General features: G+C 63.4%; 1 protein-coding gene across 14 annotated transcripts; it reads left to right on the top strand.

The window, feature by feature from the left end:
* Positions 1 to 1,937: 1,937 nt before the first annotated feature.
* LAT2 (linker for activation of T cells family member 2) lies at positions 1,938 to 13,185 on the top strand. 14 transcript variants are annotated; one of them, XM_081297902.1, is made up of 14 exons: positions 1,938 to 2,091; positions 4,156 to 4,339; positions 5,191 to 5,321; positions 5,541 to 5,691; positions 7,652 to 7,695; positions 7,774 to 7,834; positions 8,057 to 8,094; positions 8,333 to 8,368; positions 8,434 to 8,464; positions 8,868 to 8,923; positions 9,631 to 9,693; positions 9,954 to 10,046; positions 10,422 to 10,545; positions 12,274 to 13,185. In XM_081297902.1, the coding sequence occupies exons 3-13, from the start codon at positions 5,228 to 5,230 to the stop codon at positions 10,526 to 10,528; spliced, it is 774 nt and encodes a 257-aa protein (XP_081154028.1). In that variant the 5' UTR covers positions 1,938 to 2,091; positions 4,156 to 4,339; positions 5,191 to 5,227; the 3' UTR covers positions 10,529 to 10,545; positions 12,274 to 13,185. The 14 variants fall into 14 exon arrangements, with proteins under 14 accessions (XP_081154028.1, XP_081154029.1, XP_081154027.1 ...); XM_081297903.1 differs by having other exon boundaries at positions 5,652 to 5,691; positions 12,274 to 13,182; XM_081297908.1 differs by lacking the exons at positions 10,422 to 10,545; positions 12,274 to 13,185 and adding an exon at positions 3,524 to 3,670 and having other exon boundaries at positions 1,944 to 2,091; positions 4,203 to 4,339; positions 9,954 to 10,415.
* The last annotated feature ends 5 nt before the right edge of the window (positions 13,186 to 13,190 follow it).

The following is a 13,190-nucleotide window of genomic DNA, read 5'->3' as shown; positions in this document are numbered from 1 at the left end:
CCCTGGGTCCCTCCCACAGGGACAGCAGTGCACACCTGGGGAACTCGGTGGGACCCTGTCTGAAACTAGGTCTGAGGGGTATGGCTTGGCAGTAAAATGCCCCAAGGGTCAGACTCCAGGCCCACAAAGAAGAAAGCCTCCATTGCTGGCCTCTTGGAGGTGGGTACAAACTGGTAACAGCTATGCCAGGGCCAAGGGTTGGCTGGAATTCGGCTTTTGACTTGCAAATTGGACTGTCCCATACTCTCTGACCCAGGCTGCCTCCCCAGCTGGGCCCACAGCAGCTAAAGCCTGCAGCCAACTTCCTGTGGATTCGTTTTGCTTGGCTTTGTGCAGTGCTGGGGTTAAGCCCAGTACCGCTGTGCTGCAGCCCTGCCATGAGACCAGTCATCACTGAGTTGCCCAGGCTGGCCTCACCCTGGGGTGCTCCTACCTCGACCTCCTGAACAGCTTGGGTGACAGGCACACACCCCACACCTAACTTTGTTGTCCATTTGAGACAGAAACTATATTCAGATATTGGATAGTTGTGCTGCAGTTAGGGGACTGACCTGTAGCTACGTGACTCTGGGTGACCGGTGGCAGTGCCGCACGAGGGGAAATTCCAAATGCCTAAGCACAACATGTTCGTCTGTGTAACTAAGTTTAAGAACACCCAAAGAATAAGATCAAAAAGAGAAGAGAATGCATCTGGAACATAAGGGAATGTTCTAGATTCAGTTCACAGTGGGCATGAAGTACGTTTTCCTCAAGAAAACTCAGTTTCCAGCAGCCTTTGTAGAAGTTCTGATCCTGGGAGATTCCTGGCTGATGGATTTCTAGGAAAAACACCATCCATGAAAACCTGGAGTGGTGTCCCTAGCTGAGCACACCGGCCCGTGCTTGGTCCCAGCGGTTGTGTGCCAGTGAGGAGACGCAGGGCCGGGCACACAGGACGCCTGTGCTCTGCACTCCCAGCCCTACACCTATCTCAGGGCAACTCCTGAGCCAGCGCCCAAAGGTCTCCCTGAGCCAGGGCCTGGACTTGTGCTACCCTTCTCCCCCACACGGTGGCAGCAGAGGCAGGTCTGGCCGCCCATCAGCGCTGTCCTGGACAAGATGATGGCAAAACCCAGGCTGAGAGACCCTAGTGGTGTCCCAGGGCTGGGGGCCTAGATTCTGAGACGCCAAATTGCTGTGGGTTGGGACCCCCTGTCCCGTGCCCTGGTGTCTGGCACATGGGGTGCCGCGCACGAGTGAATCCCACCAATGAGAGGCCATCCCTGGGGAATGCGCCGCTGAACCCATCTGGGGGGGCACGCAGGCATCCACCCTCCTTCAGGCCCTGCGTCCCCACTGGGCCCTGCGGGGAAGCTGAGGTCCTGTTCCCTGGAGGTGGCCGGGTGGGCAGGCTGGGCCAAGTTGCCCACAGTGTTGGCTGCAAGCCACCGCCAGCTCTGGCTCAGTCCCCTCCAGGCCACAGGGGCTTGGGTGGTTGGATGGCCGGGCCACTGGCAACTCCAGAGGATGTGCTCTCGTGGCCCCCACCAGGGCCGCTGGGCACAGAGGTCAGTCACCTCATTCAGGGCAGCTGCAGGTCCTTGCCAACCGCCTGTGCCAGGCCTGGCCTTCCTCTGCCACCCATGGCTCTCTGTCCTCTGCACACATGTCCTCATCTGCTCCACCCTGGTACGCATGTGCCACACGTCTCTCCACCCGGTCCCCAGTGTCCCGTTTCCCTGCGTGTGTGTGGTGGTGTCTGAGCCTGCTCTCTGCCTCCCTGTCTCCACTGTCACCTAGCTTTCCTTCTTTGTTCCCGTCCCGTGGTGCGTCTCCTCTTTGGGTGTGACTGTGGGTCTTTGCGTGTTTGCCCGTGTGTGTCTGCGTCTTTCTGTTCCCTGTGCTGTGTCCTCTGTTCCTCCCTTTCTGTCTGTCAATAGCTGAGCCTGTCCGGCGAGCAGCGGATGTGAGCATGACTCAGTGGCTGACAGGAAGCCCGTCACCTCGCCTGCTGCCCGCCAGTCTGTGGCGTTGGCGGCAGTTCAGGCAGGTGTGCGGGTGCGTGTGTGGGCACAGGATGGGGTGGCCGCAGTGAGGCGTCCTGACTCTCAGGTAAGCATTTCCCAGGGTGCCTGGAGCCTGGCTGAGGCAGAGGCCCCGAGGCTGTCCCCAATCCCAAAGGAGCAGTTGGTGGCCATTGGGTGGGTTGGAGCAGGCAGGGATACCTGGCACCTCCTATGCTGGCACTTGTGGCCAAGGCCCTCAGCAGCTGTCCCTGTGGCTCCGGCCCCTTTCCTGCCCTCACCCGTCCCAGCCCAGCATGGCCCTGAGAGCCCCCAGGGTGGCTCCGTCACTGTCCAGAAGTGGGACTATCTCTGCTGTGGGACTCCAGACAAGTGTGCCAGGCCCACCCTCCTGCAGCTCAGCCAGGGGCTGAAGGGGACAGCCGTGGTGGGGCTGGAGGCCTCTTTGTTCCAGCCTTGTTGACAGGAGGCTGTGGCTGGCCAGCCTCTCAGCCACCCTGCCGTCACCACCATCACAGCCCCTGGGACAAGGGCTGCCGGGCCCATCCACCCCTCCTCCCCCTGCCCCTACCTGGGCGGACGGCCTCCCCTGCAGAGGACTCTCCCCAGCCTCATTGGAGACCCAGGCTTATTTGGACCAAGAGACAGACCCCAGGGCAGCGCCCGTGATCAAGCCGGCCCAGGGCCTGGAGTTCGGGTGCCACCTCTCATACTGCCCTGGCCCTTGGGCCCGAGTCCCCATCCCCAGCATGTGGAGCAGGCTGGGCGACTGGACGGATGGTGTGCAAGGCCCTTCCGGTTGGGGGCCTTGGTGCTGCCGCCCAGCGCTTTCCCACAGCCGCTCTCAGCACACCCTGCTCATATGAAAACTGCCCACTTCCCTCTGCGCTATTTTGGCCTCCAGAGCCAAGGCCGGCCCCGCCCAGCCCCACCTGGCCCCTTGGGGCTTTCAGGGCTGCCAGGGGGGCCCCAGGGGCCCAGCCTGCTGCCTGCCACCACCTGCTCTGGAACCTGGATGGCAGTGGGAGGCGGAGGGACAGGGCAGAGTGTCAGCCTGGGGCACAGGGGGACCGGGAGGGAGGGGCATGCAGAGCCCCCGGCCCTGGGCTTGCACTCGGCCTCTGCCTCCTTGGACACAGCGCCCTCTGGCCCCGCTGCTCCCCTAAGGAGGAGCCTCCCTGGGGAACAGCTTCGAATCAGGCGGGTGCCCCAGGCGTTGGCCCTGCCCCTCCCCAGGCCCCTGGCCCTTCACCCTCATGGCCGTGGGGGAAAGCTCCAACCTCCGTCTGCAGGCAGCCAGGCGGGCAGGCTCCAGCACAGCTGCCCACAGCGTTTGCTGCAGGCCACCCTCAGCTTTGTGGCATCTCACACCACAGTCCTTGGGAACCACAGTGGTGACAAGAGTCCCAGTGGTCACAGCCGCCAAGGCCCAGCCCTGCACCACATGCATTGTCACAAGTCCAAGCCGGGCCTTGGGACAGACCTGAGGGACAAGTGTAGTTATCTCCCCTGTCCAATAGGTGAGAGGACATGGACCAGGCCTGACCTGTCCCTCGCCCAGGGCTGAGGGCACTCCACAGTTGTGCCCACCCAGGACAGTCAGCTCTGGTGGCGGAAGGCCATCTTTCCTGGGAAGGCCTGAGGTACCCCGGAGAGCAACAGCAGAGGTCAGGTCAGCTCCTGGGGTCTTAAGCAGACTGTTCCCTGTGCTGTGCCCTCTGTCCCTCTGGTGCGGGGCCCCCAGCCCACCAAGGTGCCTGTGTCCGAGTCCTAGGAGGCAGAAAGAGTCACTGTCCTAACCAAAGGACAAAGATGACTGGGGTCAGCAGGGGAGGGCAAGCCAGGCAGCCAGAAGTAAGAGGGACCCGAGCTGGTGTACCCTGGGAGAGCGGGCCCAGCCAGCAGCAACGTGGGGAGGCCTGGGGCTGATCCCCATTTTGTAGATAGGAAACAGAGGCCCGGAGGCTCTGGGCACAGGTGGGATTTGGTCCCAGGAATCCTCCCCAAGGCCAGGTGCTCCCGCTTCACACAGCTGGAGAAGAGGTGGCCCCGGCTGCCCAGGTGGAAGGGTGCCAAGGCACAGCAGGCCAGGGCAGGGGAGCCGAGCTCCCCTGGGCACCGCCCCGGGTGACGCGGCTTGTGCTGGTCACAGGTCTGCGGGTCCACTTGTGCTCACTGACTCACGTGGCCTTGGGGCAGGCGAGGAGGCCATCGTGTCGGCCCCCCTGTGGCTCAGGGCTGCATGGAGATTCCTCATCTTTGCCACCATCACCCCGGAAGCCCAGAGAGTGAGCGAGGGGACAGCCCTAGTCCCCAGGCCCAGCCTGGGGCAGCAGGTGGGTGGCACAGAGCCCTCTTCCATCCTGTGCCCACTCCAAGCCCTCCCCCGGTGACGAGGTGGGGAGAACTGGTGGGCACAGAGTGGCCGTCACAGGGCTCAGCCCCCTCAACTGTGTCCCTGCCAGTGCCAAGTGCCATTATAGTTCATTCCCCGTGTGGCCTGCACACCAAGGCCCAGAGGCAGGGAGGGTCACGGACTGTGTGGCAGCCCTCTGCCAGCTCCTCACCCAGACTGTCCTCCCTCCGCCCCTGTCACCCCGGTGCAGCCCACTGCCAGCTGCTGTGGGCAGCTGTTCCCTCCCCTGGGGGCCCCTTCCTGACCTCCCTCCCGGCTCAGGGGGCGGACTCAGGATCACAGGTGCTCGGGGGAGGAAGTGCCATTCCCAGGTCCTGGGAGGCAGAGGAGGCCTCGGGCGCCAGTGTGAGGGTGTCCGGTGGGTACCTGGGCTCTGAGAGGTGGGAGGAGGGGCCTCAGACCCCGGGTCCCATGGAGCCCAGGACAGTGGCAGGTCGTGGCCAGCTGAGCCCAGGTTGGGGCCGGGGCAGTCATGAGTGGGCACTCCAGCCTGGGTTTCTCCGTCTGTGAAGCGGGGTGACCTGTCCCTCGGGGCTGGCTGGTCAGGGGCAGGGGCTTTGGGCTGCACGCAGGTGCGCATGCCTCAGTTAGTGGGCTTGGTCCCCAGCTCACGCCGTGGTGACAGTGGCAGGACCTGGGGGCTGGTCCCATGGGGAACAGCAGCCCATCAGTCCCGGGAGCAGGGAGGGAAGACACTGTGGCCTGGCCTCTGATGAGGGCTGTCCAGGCCCAGGGGGGCCAGCAGCCTGAGCGGGGGCCGGCCTGGCTCAGGGCCTGTTGCAGGCGCAGGTGGGTCATCAGGGCGGACATGAGCGCTGCGACCGAGCTGCTGTGGCCAGGGGCCGCGCTGCTGCTGCTGCTGGGGACCGCGGCCGGGCTGTGTGTGCGCTGCTCGCGCCCAGGTAAGGGGATGGGGACAGTGAGGATGTCCCAGAGACCTCCCAGGCCAAGACCTGGCTTGGCCCCAAAGCTGCCCTCTGAGGACCACAGGTCTGCTTCATGGGGGCTTTGGATTTGAGGGGTCAAGGGTGGTCTCTGGGCGGGCGAGTCACTCTGCACCAGGAAGGTAGCTGGGGTGCCCGGTGCTGCGCTCTCCTCTCCTGACATACGGTGGCCCACAGCATGGCTGGCTGGGCCCCGAGTCCTGCCTGAGTCCTGCAGAGGGCACGGGAGACATGAGAGGAGGGGCCGCAGACCTGTCCCTGGGGCTCAGTACCCCACCTCTCCCACAGGGCTGAAGAAGACCGAGAAGATCTACCAGCAGAGGAGCCTGTGAGTGGCCTCCCTGTGGGCACCCACCCGCCCCACTCCTCCCTGCCCCTCCACCCCGGGGCGGGCTCCAGAGGGTCCCCAGCAGTCAGGGCAGGGGAAGAAAGGGCCCAGGGGCTGTCCAGGCCCCACCCCAGCCTGGATCAGGTAAGGCTTGGGGCAGGACCAGCCACCTCCAGTTTCAGAGGCCCAGGCCACCTGTCCTCGCCTCACTCTCATCCCAACCCAGGAGCTCCCACTGGGCTGGGCAGAAGGGAGCCCAGCCTCACAGGCCATGGCCCCCGGGAGAGCTGGGCACAGGATGTGAGCAAAGTCCCAGGCCCGCTGGAAATGCTCAAGAGGCTCAGGAAGGGGTATGGCTATGACCCTTGGGGGATCAAGGAAAGCCAAGGAGGGGGCAGGATTGGGAGAAAAGGCCCCATAGGGCTGCCTGCTGGATGCGGCAGAACCAGAGTGGGACTGAGACCCAAGAACAACCCTGGGCAGTAGCCTTCAGTGTCCTGTGATTGAGTAAGAGTGACCACAGACCACTCTCAGGGACAGGCACAGCCTGACACAGCATCACGACACTCATGGGCACACCCGGAAGAAATGCACACACACTTCCTCATTTCCCTTTGCAACTGAAAAACCACAGTGAGGTGTGGAAATAGAATCTCCCCCTCCTGCCCACCCAGAGCAGGGCCAGGCCTGTCTGGGCTCTTGTGGACACCTGACTTCTGAGCCATGTGTTTGCAGATTCCCCTGTGGCTCCCAAGCGCCTTCCTTCTTCCACCCTGCCCCCTCAGCCCCTGATGGTCTCCGTCCCCAGTGGATCCCAGAGCTGTAGATGGCCAGGGCCAGAGGATAAATGTCCTCGTGGCGGGGGGTTGGGGGACTCCTGGACTGTCCCCTCCCTGGAGCACCTTCCCCTGCCCTCCTCTCTCACCTCAGTCCTGCAGGTCTGCCCAAAGCCACTGTCACCAGGCCCAGCTCCCCAGTCACTTTCTCTAGGAAACTATGCCCGATTGTCATGTGGCTTTAGGACATCCCTCCTAAATCAGGCCTCCCTGATTTGGCTCCGGGTAGTCTGGACCAGGTAGCCATTCTGGTTCAGGGAAGGAGCCCTGAAACCTGCTTGAATAGGTAACTGGCTCATCTGTAAGGGCAGCAACCATTTTCAAGGGTGCTTTATGATCCAAGGTGGCAGCTGGAGTTCCATCCCTCATCTCTGCATTCTAAGCAGTAGGAATAAAGAAGGGATAAAGATAAAAAGGGTGGACCCCAGCTGGAAGTACTCTGTGTAAGGATATCTTGTTGCCCGGAGATTAATCATGGCTACACCTAGGTGTGAGAAAGGCTGGCAAACAGTCTTCTAGATGGGCTCATGGCCCCCTACACAAAATCAGCATTCTGCAAAGGAAACAGGGAGCCCTTTGGTGGTGGGGTACCTGGTTGTCAGCTGAGCGTTGATGTGGCTCACCAGTTATTGAGGAGTAAATGGCAGCTTTGAACATGCCCAGGGGGGACATCGTCTTGGGGAGGACAAACATTCCTAGGGCATCAGGCAGGGGGCAGGCTCTTGGTCACTGTGGCTGAAATCACTTCCCCTGGTCACTGACGAGTCCCTGAGCAGCCCAACCCTGAGGCCCTAGAAGCCTAGGGCGGCCTCCATAGCCCTGCCAGACAGCCCTCCCCATCTCTGGGCCCTGGGGCCCAGCAGGATGTGGCCAGGTGGAGGCTCTGTTGGGGGACTGGTCTGGCTGGTGGCTGGTTTCCATCCAAGGCAGTGGGAAGGGGGCCCAGTGGGAGGGGCGTGGCCTGCTGGTGGAGGCAGGAGGACCTTGGTCTGAGGCCTGGGGGGCAGTAGCCCCCGCCCATTGTGGAGCTCCCCACCCTGCGCTCTGTGTCCCCTCCCGATCTGTCCCTGTGTCCCGGGGCTGTGGGAGGCCAAGCCCGCTCAGCCAGCTCGCCACCTTTCCAGGCAGGAGAACCAGCAGAGCTTTGCAGTGGCGCGGACGTATTCCTGTGAGTCCCGGGGCGGAGGCTGGGCGTGGCCTGGACACACACCCGGGGGCCTGGCCGACACCTCTTTGCCTTTTGCAGTGGTCAGGCAGCCCTGGCCAGGGCCACTGACGGGCATGAACCCTGACATGGCACCCGCAAGGTAGGGCAAGCTTCCTGTCACAGACCCTGGGCTCCTGCAGCCCTGGGGGGTCCCCGCTTGGCTGCAGCTGGGCCCAGACCTCACTCCCTTCCCAGGCCCCAGAGCCCCAGGGCTGGACTCTGAGGGCTTCGCCCAGGGCTGTGGGGCTGTGGCCTCCAGACCCCCGGAAGGCCTGGCCTCCCCCAGTGCCTCCCCCAGCCCCCGCCTGTCCCATCCCTGCAGGAATGACAAGCTGCTGCACTTCTCCAGCCCCCTGGACGGTGAGTGACAGCAGAGGGGGGAGAGGGGAGCCCAGCCAGGGGCTTGGGCCAGGTGGTCCCTCCTGGGACCCTCCTGTGCAGGAGTCCTGCTGACCAGGGCCGCCTTCCCAAGAGGCACTGGAGCTGGGGCTGGGGCTGATGGCACAGGGGACAGAGCAGTGCCAGGTGTGAGCACAGGGATGACCAGGTTGTGCAGGGGCAAGGTCAGCAGGGGAGGACAGCCTGGCCTTTCTTCCAGATCCCGTGTCCCCCAGGTACCAGAACTTCAGCAAAGGTGGGTGGCTGGCTGGGGGCGGGGGGTGTCCAGCCCGGGGCTCAGGCCTGTCTGCTCCTCTCCAGGGGACGGTCGGGACTCCGATGCAGCCTACATGTGAGTGGCCTCCCCTGCCCTAGACATGCCTCCCCTGTCCCCCTGCCACTGCCCCCTTCCTTGCCTGTGAACCGTGAACCGCTTCTACAGCGGAGGAAGCTCTGGGCAGGGCTGGAGGGCACTGTCTCCGTTCAGGTGACTGTGGGAGAGGAGGGCCCTCAGGTGCCTCTTCATGTCACCAATGTGCAAACTGTGGCCCGGGCAGGTGGGGACTTGCCAAGGGCCTTGCAAGGTGCCAGGAGCCTGGCTGCCACCGCTCAGGCCCCAGGGTGACGCAGGTGCTCAAGAAAAGGGGAGGGAGGGATCCGGGGTTCCTAGGGGAGTGATGGCCAGAGCTGCCCCAGCCCCACTGTCCCCCATGGGGTCACCCTACAACCTGTGCTGCGTCTGTTTTCTTGGCCAGAGACCCCATTGCCGCAGACTACTACAACTGGGGGTGCTCTACGAAGTCCCCGGAAGGTTAGGTGAAGGGCGGTGGGTGCAGTGGGGTGGGCACTTGACCTCAGAGGCCACGGTCCAGGGCAGGGCAGGGGGAGGGAAGGACAGGGAGGAGGCTGGAGTGGATCTGGAGATGTGCAGAGGCTGCTGGGGACATGGGGCAGCCACAGAGGGTGGGCATGAGCCACAGAGGGTGGGGATGTGGGCAGAGTGGGGGCAGGGGAGAGCCACAGTGGGGAGCAGCAGGGAGCCAGGGAGGGGGCGAGCAGCCTGGCTTCCCAACTCCCAGGGCCGGGTCACCTGGTGAGCACTGAGGGCCCCCAACAGGACGCTCGCCCATGCCAATGTGGGGTCCCCTGCACACTTCTGAGGTTGGGGGGCTTGTTTCTCGGTGTCCATTTACCACAGATGGACGCTGGGAGAGGCAGAGGCCACAGGCCTCCTGGTGCAGGCTGGGTCACCACACCAGCCTTGGTCCCCAAGCCCAATGACCTCGGCCTGTCCCACCCTATCAGAAGGGTCCAGCCCCTCCAGCAGCCAGGCCCTGCTGCCCCCCTCCCGCCCCCCAGCCCTCCTCCAGCTGCAGCCCCTCCTCTCAACCCTCCCCGTGCATCTGGCTGTGCCCTTGGGAAACAGGGAGGACGCCTGATGTCCTGGGGCCCCAGCAGACACTGGCACAGGGGGAAGGAGACCCGCCTGACAGGCCACGTGCCTGCTGTCTCTGGCAGATGAAGACGATGCCACCTCCTACGAGAACGTCCTCATCTGCAAGCCCAGAGCCCTGGAGTCAGGTGAGGCTGCCCCACCCCGAGGGCTGGGCCAGGGCAGGGTGAGTCCTCGGCCAGGCCCCGCCTGGCCCGGGCTGAGGTCCCTGCTGCTGGGGGGCTGCCATTTCTCCATCTCTGGTGCCTTGGGTGCCCCCGTGTCCTTCAAGGAGGCCCATGAGCTCCTGTGCCTCGGGGGAGGGAGCAGGGGGATCCCCCCCTGGGTGGGCTCCCAGCACAGGAGGCCTCTGTGAAGGGAGGCCTGCCCCTCACAGGCCCTTCTGCAGGTTATCCCTGTGTCCCTGCGAGTGGCGAAGAGACTGAGGATTATCAGAACTCAGCATCCATCCATCAGTGGCGGGAGTCCAGGAGGGCCGTGGGTATGTGGCCCGGGACAGAGGCCCAGGGTGCATCTGGAGCAGGCTGGGGACTGGCCTGCGAGGGTGGATGGGGTGGACCTCCCTCCGGCCACACCCCTCATTCCACAGCAGAGCCTCCAGCACACAGCAGCCCCGGAGGCCTTGGTCCCGCCTGGACTCCCCTCCTGGGCCGGCTGCCCATCCAGCAGCATGCCTGGGCTCCGAGGGACTCTGGAGAGCCCTGGTGACAGACAGATGCATGCTGCGAGTCTCCTCCAGTGTGACGTCTCCTGCAGGCCACTTTGTGGGGTCTGGGGTCTGAGACTGGGCACCCAGCTGGGGACAGTGGTAGTGTGTGGTGTGAACCCTCCCACAGCCACCTGTCCCCATCCACAGAGCAAGGCCCGATAGCAGGACATCCCTGTCCAGCAGGAAGCCCAGAGGAGGATGCCGGGGAGCCCGACTATGTGAATGGGGACGTGACCATGGCTGGGGAGGCCTAGGGGAGATGGGAAGGAAGGTACGGCACCCCCCAGCTTTCTGGGGCCCGCCTGGCTCAGAGGGAAGGGCCCACAGCTTGGAGGAGCCCTGCAGGGCCATGGTCCATGTCTGTGGGTGCTCAGGAGGGTTGGGGACCCTACTCCCCCACTGGCTTCTGTCCAGCCCACCCGGTGCCCTGCCCTCTCCTGTGGGCCCAGGGAACCTCTCAGCCGCAAGCCCAGGTGACAGGTTGGTGGCACAGGGTCTGCGGCCAGGGGCAGTGCAGCCCGAAGGGACTCACCCGCTCTCCAGAGGATAGCAGGGACAGCAGGGCCAACCCCAGGTGCCCCAAGTCTGGGGGCAGGTGCAGGAAGGAGGAGGAGCCGGGCAGGGAGGTGCCTGGGAGGCGGAGGGCTGGGCAGGGCCAGCGGGTTGGGCTACGAGTCCAGCTGAGGCCTAGTAGACGCAGGGACAGCAGCAGGTGGAGCCTGGAAGAACCCGACAGGGCTGCCTTGGGCCTGGCATGGGTGTGTCCTGAAGGATGGACGGACTGTGGCCTGGGGCCCGAGGGTCGGGGCTGCGGGATCGGCCTGAGTGGGAGGGAGGCCACTGCCGGTCCCCTGCGCGCCAGGGAACGGGTCTGTGGGGAAGGCCAGGAGCCTCTGCACCCAAGTCCAAGGTGCCCATCCAGGCAACATGGAGTGGGCAGGCCATGAGCTGGGCCTAGACAGCCTTGGGGACTGTCACTGCATAGGTGGCTCTGAAAGCCAGATGACTGGCAGAGAGTCACCAAGGGAAGGAGGGCAGATGGGGACCCAGGCAGAAGGTGATGGTTAAAGAAGCTGCAGAGGCAGCTTCCCGGGGCCCTGAGGGTGACAGTGCTCAGGGAGGGGGCAGCCAGGCACAGGGGAGGTGAGAAGATGACAGAGCTGAGTGCCGCATGTTGGTGACAAGGGCTGTTTTGATGACATGGGGGGATACCTGTTTTAAGAGACCGCGAATGGCAATCATTCCAGAAGTTTCACTTGAAAGGCAGAGAAAGGGAACAGGGCTGGAGGTTCTCAGGGGGCGTCTGGGTGTCCCCTCCAGGGGTATCCCTAACAGGGACCCAAAAAAGAAGATGACATGACAGCATGTCTTTTGCTGACAGATGCCACCTCTGGGAGGTGTGGCTTGGGGTCAGGCGGAGGCTGGTGGAGGCTCTGCATCCTGATACAGCTGGCAGAGAGCAGGGATAGCAGAGCCAACCCGGGGTGCCCAAGTCCAGGCAGGAGAGTTCCACTGGCCCAGGGCAGCTGGGGGAGGTCCTTCCTGTGCAGAGGAAAGCACAGGATGGTCATGTGCACGTGAAGGCCACGTGCCCCATCTACCACCAGCACAGGCAGGACTCGAACTTAAAGCCCAGGTGCCAGCCAGCTACAGGGGCACATGCCTGTAATCCCAGCGGCTTGGGAGGCTGAGGCAGGAGGTTTGCAAGTTCAAAGCCAGCCTCAGCAACTTAGTGAGGCCCTAAGCAACTCAGTGAGGCCCTGTCTCCAAATTAAATATAAAAAGGGCTGAGGATGGGGCCCAGTGGCTAAGCGCCCCTGCGTTCAGTCCCCAGTACTCCCCCCACCCCCCGCAAAAAAAAAAAAAAAAATCCTGGCAGGACCCAGGGAAGGCCAGGCTGCAGCTGAAAGCTGAGCCTGGACTTGCTGTGGTTCCAGAGGAACAGGCACCAGCTGAGCCACGCCCTTCCTGTGTGACACTCTCTCCCTGTGCACTGCAGGAGACCGCGGAGCCCCAGACCACAGATGTGTCTGCTGTCCTTTGAGGGCCACTTTCCAGTGCTGCTCCACTTTTGGGTCCCTGCCAGGGCTACCCCTGGAGAGGACACCCACAGACGCCCCTGAGGACCTGCTGTCCATGGGGAACAGTTGTATGTAAATGGCCAGAGCTGCAGCCCCAGCCCCGTGCCCTCTCCCGACTGGGACCTCCTCGGGGCAGGCCTGCTGCCACTTGGCTCCTGTGTGACAGCGCCAGGGACGCAGGGTGACAGCACCGTATCTAACACCATGCGACACTGGCCTCCGTGTCCTTTCTGCTCTGGATTTGGATCCCACGTTGCTTATTCATGTGGCTTCCGTGACTTGCTGACTGTGACTGCAGGTCTGCAGTTAACTCATCCAGAGGGGACATACTGACATTCTGACTGCAAGCGGCTTCTCTCCAGTGAGGGCGCCCCCTCCCCTCTGCCCTTCAGTGGGGCTTCTCTTCGCTCTGGGCTTCTGTTCACTCAGGGGATAGATGAAGCCAGCATGGTGTCCCAGCGTGGCGTTGCTCTCTGCTGGGACACAGTGCCTGTGGTGGGGCACAGGGCTAGCACACCCAGGATCAGAGCTGTGTGTGTGGGGGGGCGGCAGGCAAGAAGCTCTCAAGTTCAAGGCCAGCCTCTGCAACTGTCTCATTTAAAAAGGGGAGGGCGTGCATGGGAGCTGGGGGCCTGGTGGTCAGAACGGCTGCCCAAGGCTCCCCTCCTTGGCCCTGGAACCCTCCGCTCCTTGGCTGAGCTGAAGAGCTGAAAAGGGACCTTCTCACGGGCCACAAATGCCACCTGTGGAACAAAGTGTGTCCCTCCACTGAATCCCCCCCAATAAACCTCTGTGGCTCAGGAGCAGTTCTCCGACGCCTGCTTCTCTCTCTGGG

The sequence above is a fragment of the Spermophilus citellus genome (assembly GCF_964194105.1).
Source record: "Spermophilus citellus genome assembly, chromosome: 6".
Classification (NCBI taxonomy): domain Eukaryota; kingdom Metazoa; phylum Chordata; class Mammalia; order Rodentia; family Sciuridae; genus Spermophilus; species Spermophilus citellus.
Note: the sequence above shows the minus strand (reverse complement) of the source record. Positions and strands in the feature narration are given on the sequence as shown.

Excerpts from the sequence above, each read along its gene's own strand:
- LAT2 (XM_081297910.1), top strand. The coding sequence starts at position 5,228 with ATGAGCGCTGCGACCGAGCTGCTGTGGCCAGGGGCCGCGCTGCTGCTG. Across the intron at positions 8,095-8,332 it reads CTTCTCCAGCCCCCTGGACG|ATCCCGTGTCCCCCAGGTAC; the intron begins GTGAGTGACAGC and ends CCTTTCTTCCAG. Across the intron at positions 8,465-8,867 it reads GACTCCGATGCAGCCTACAT|AGACCCCATTGCCGCAGACT; the intron begins GTGAGTGGCCTC and ends TTTCTTGGCCAG.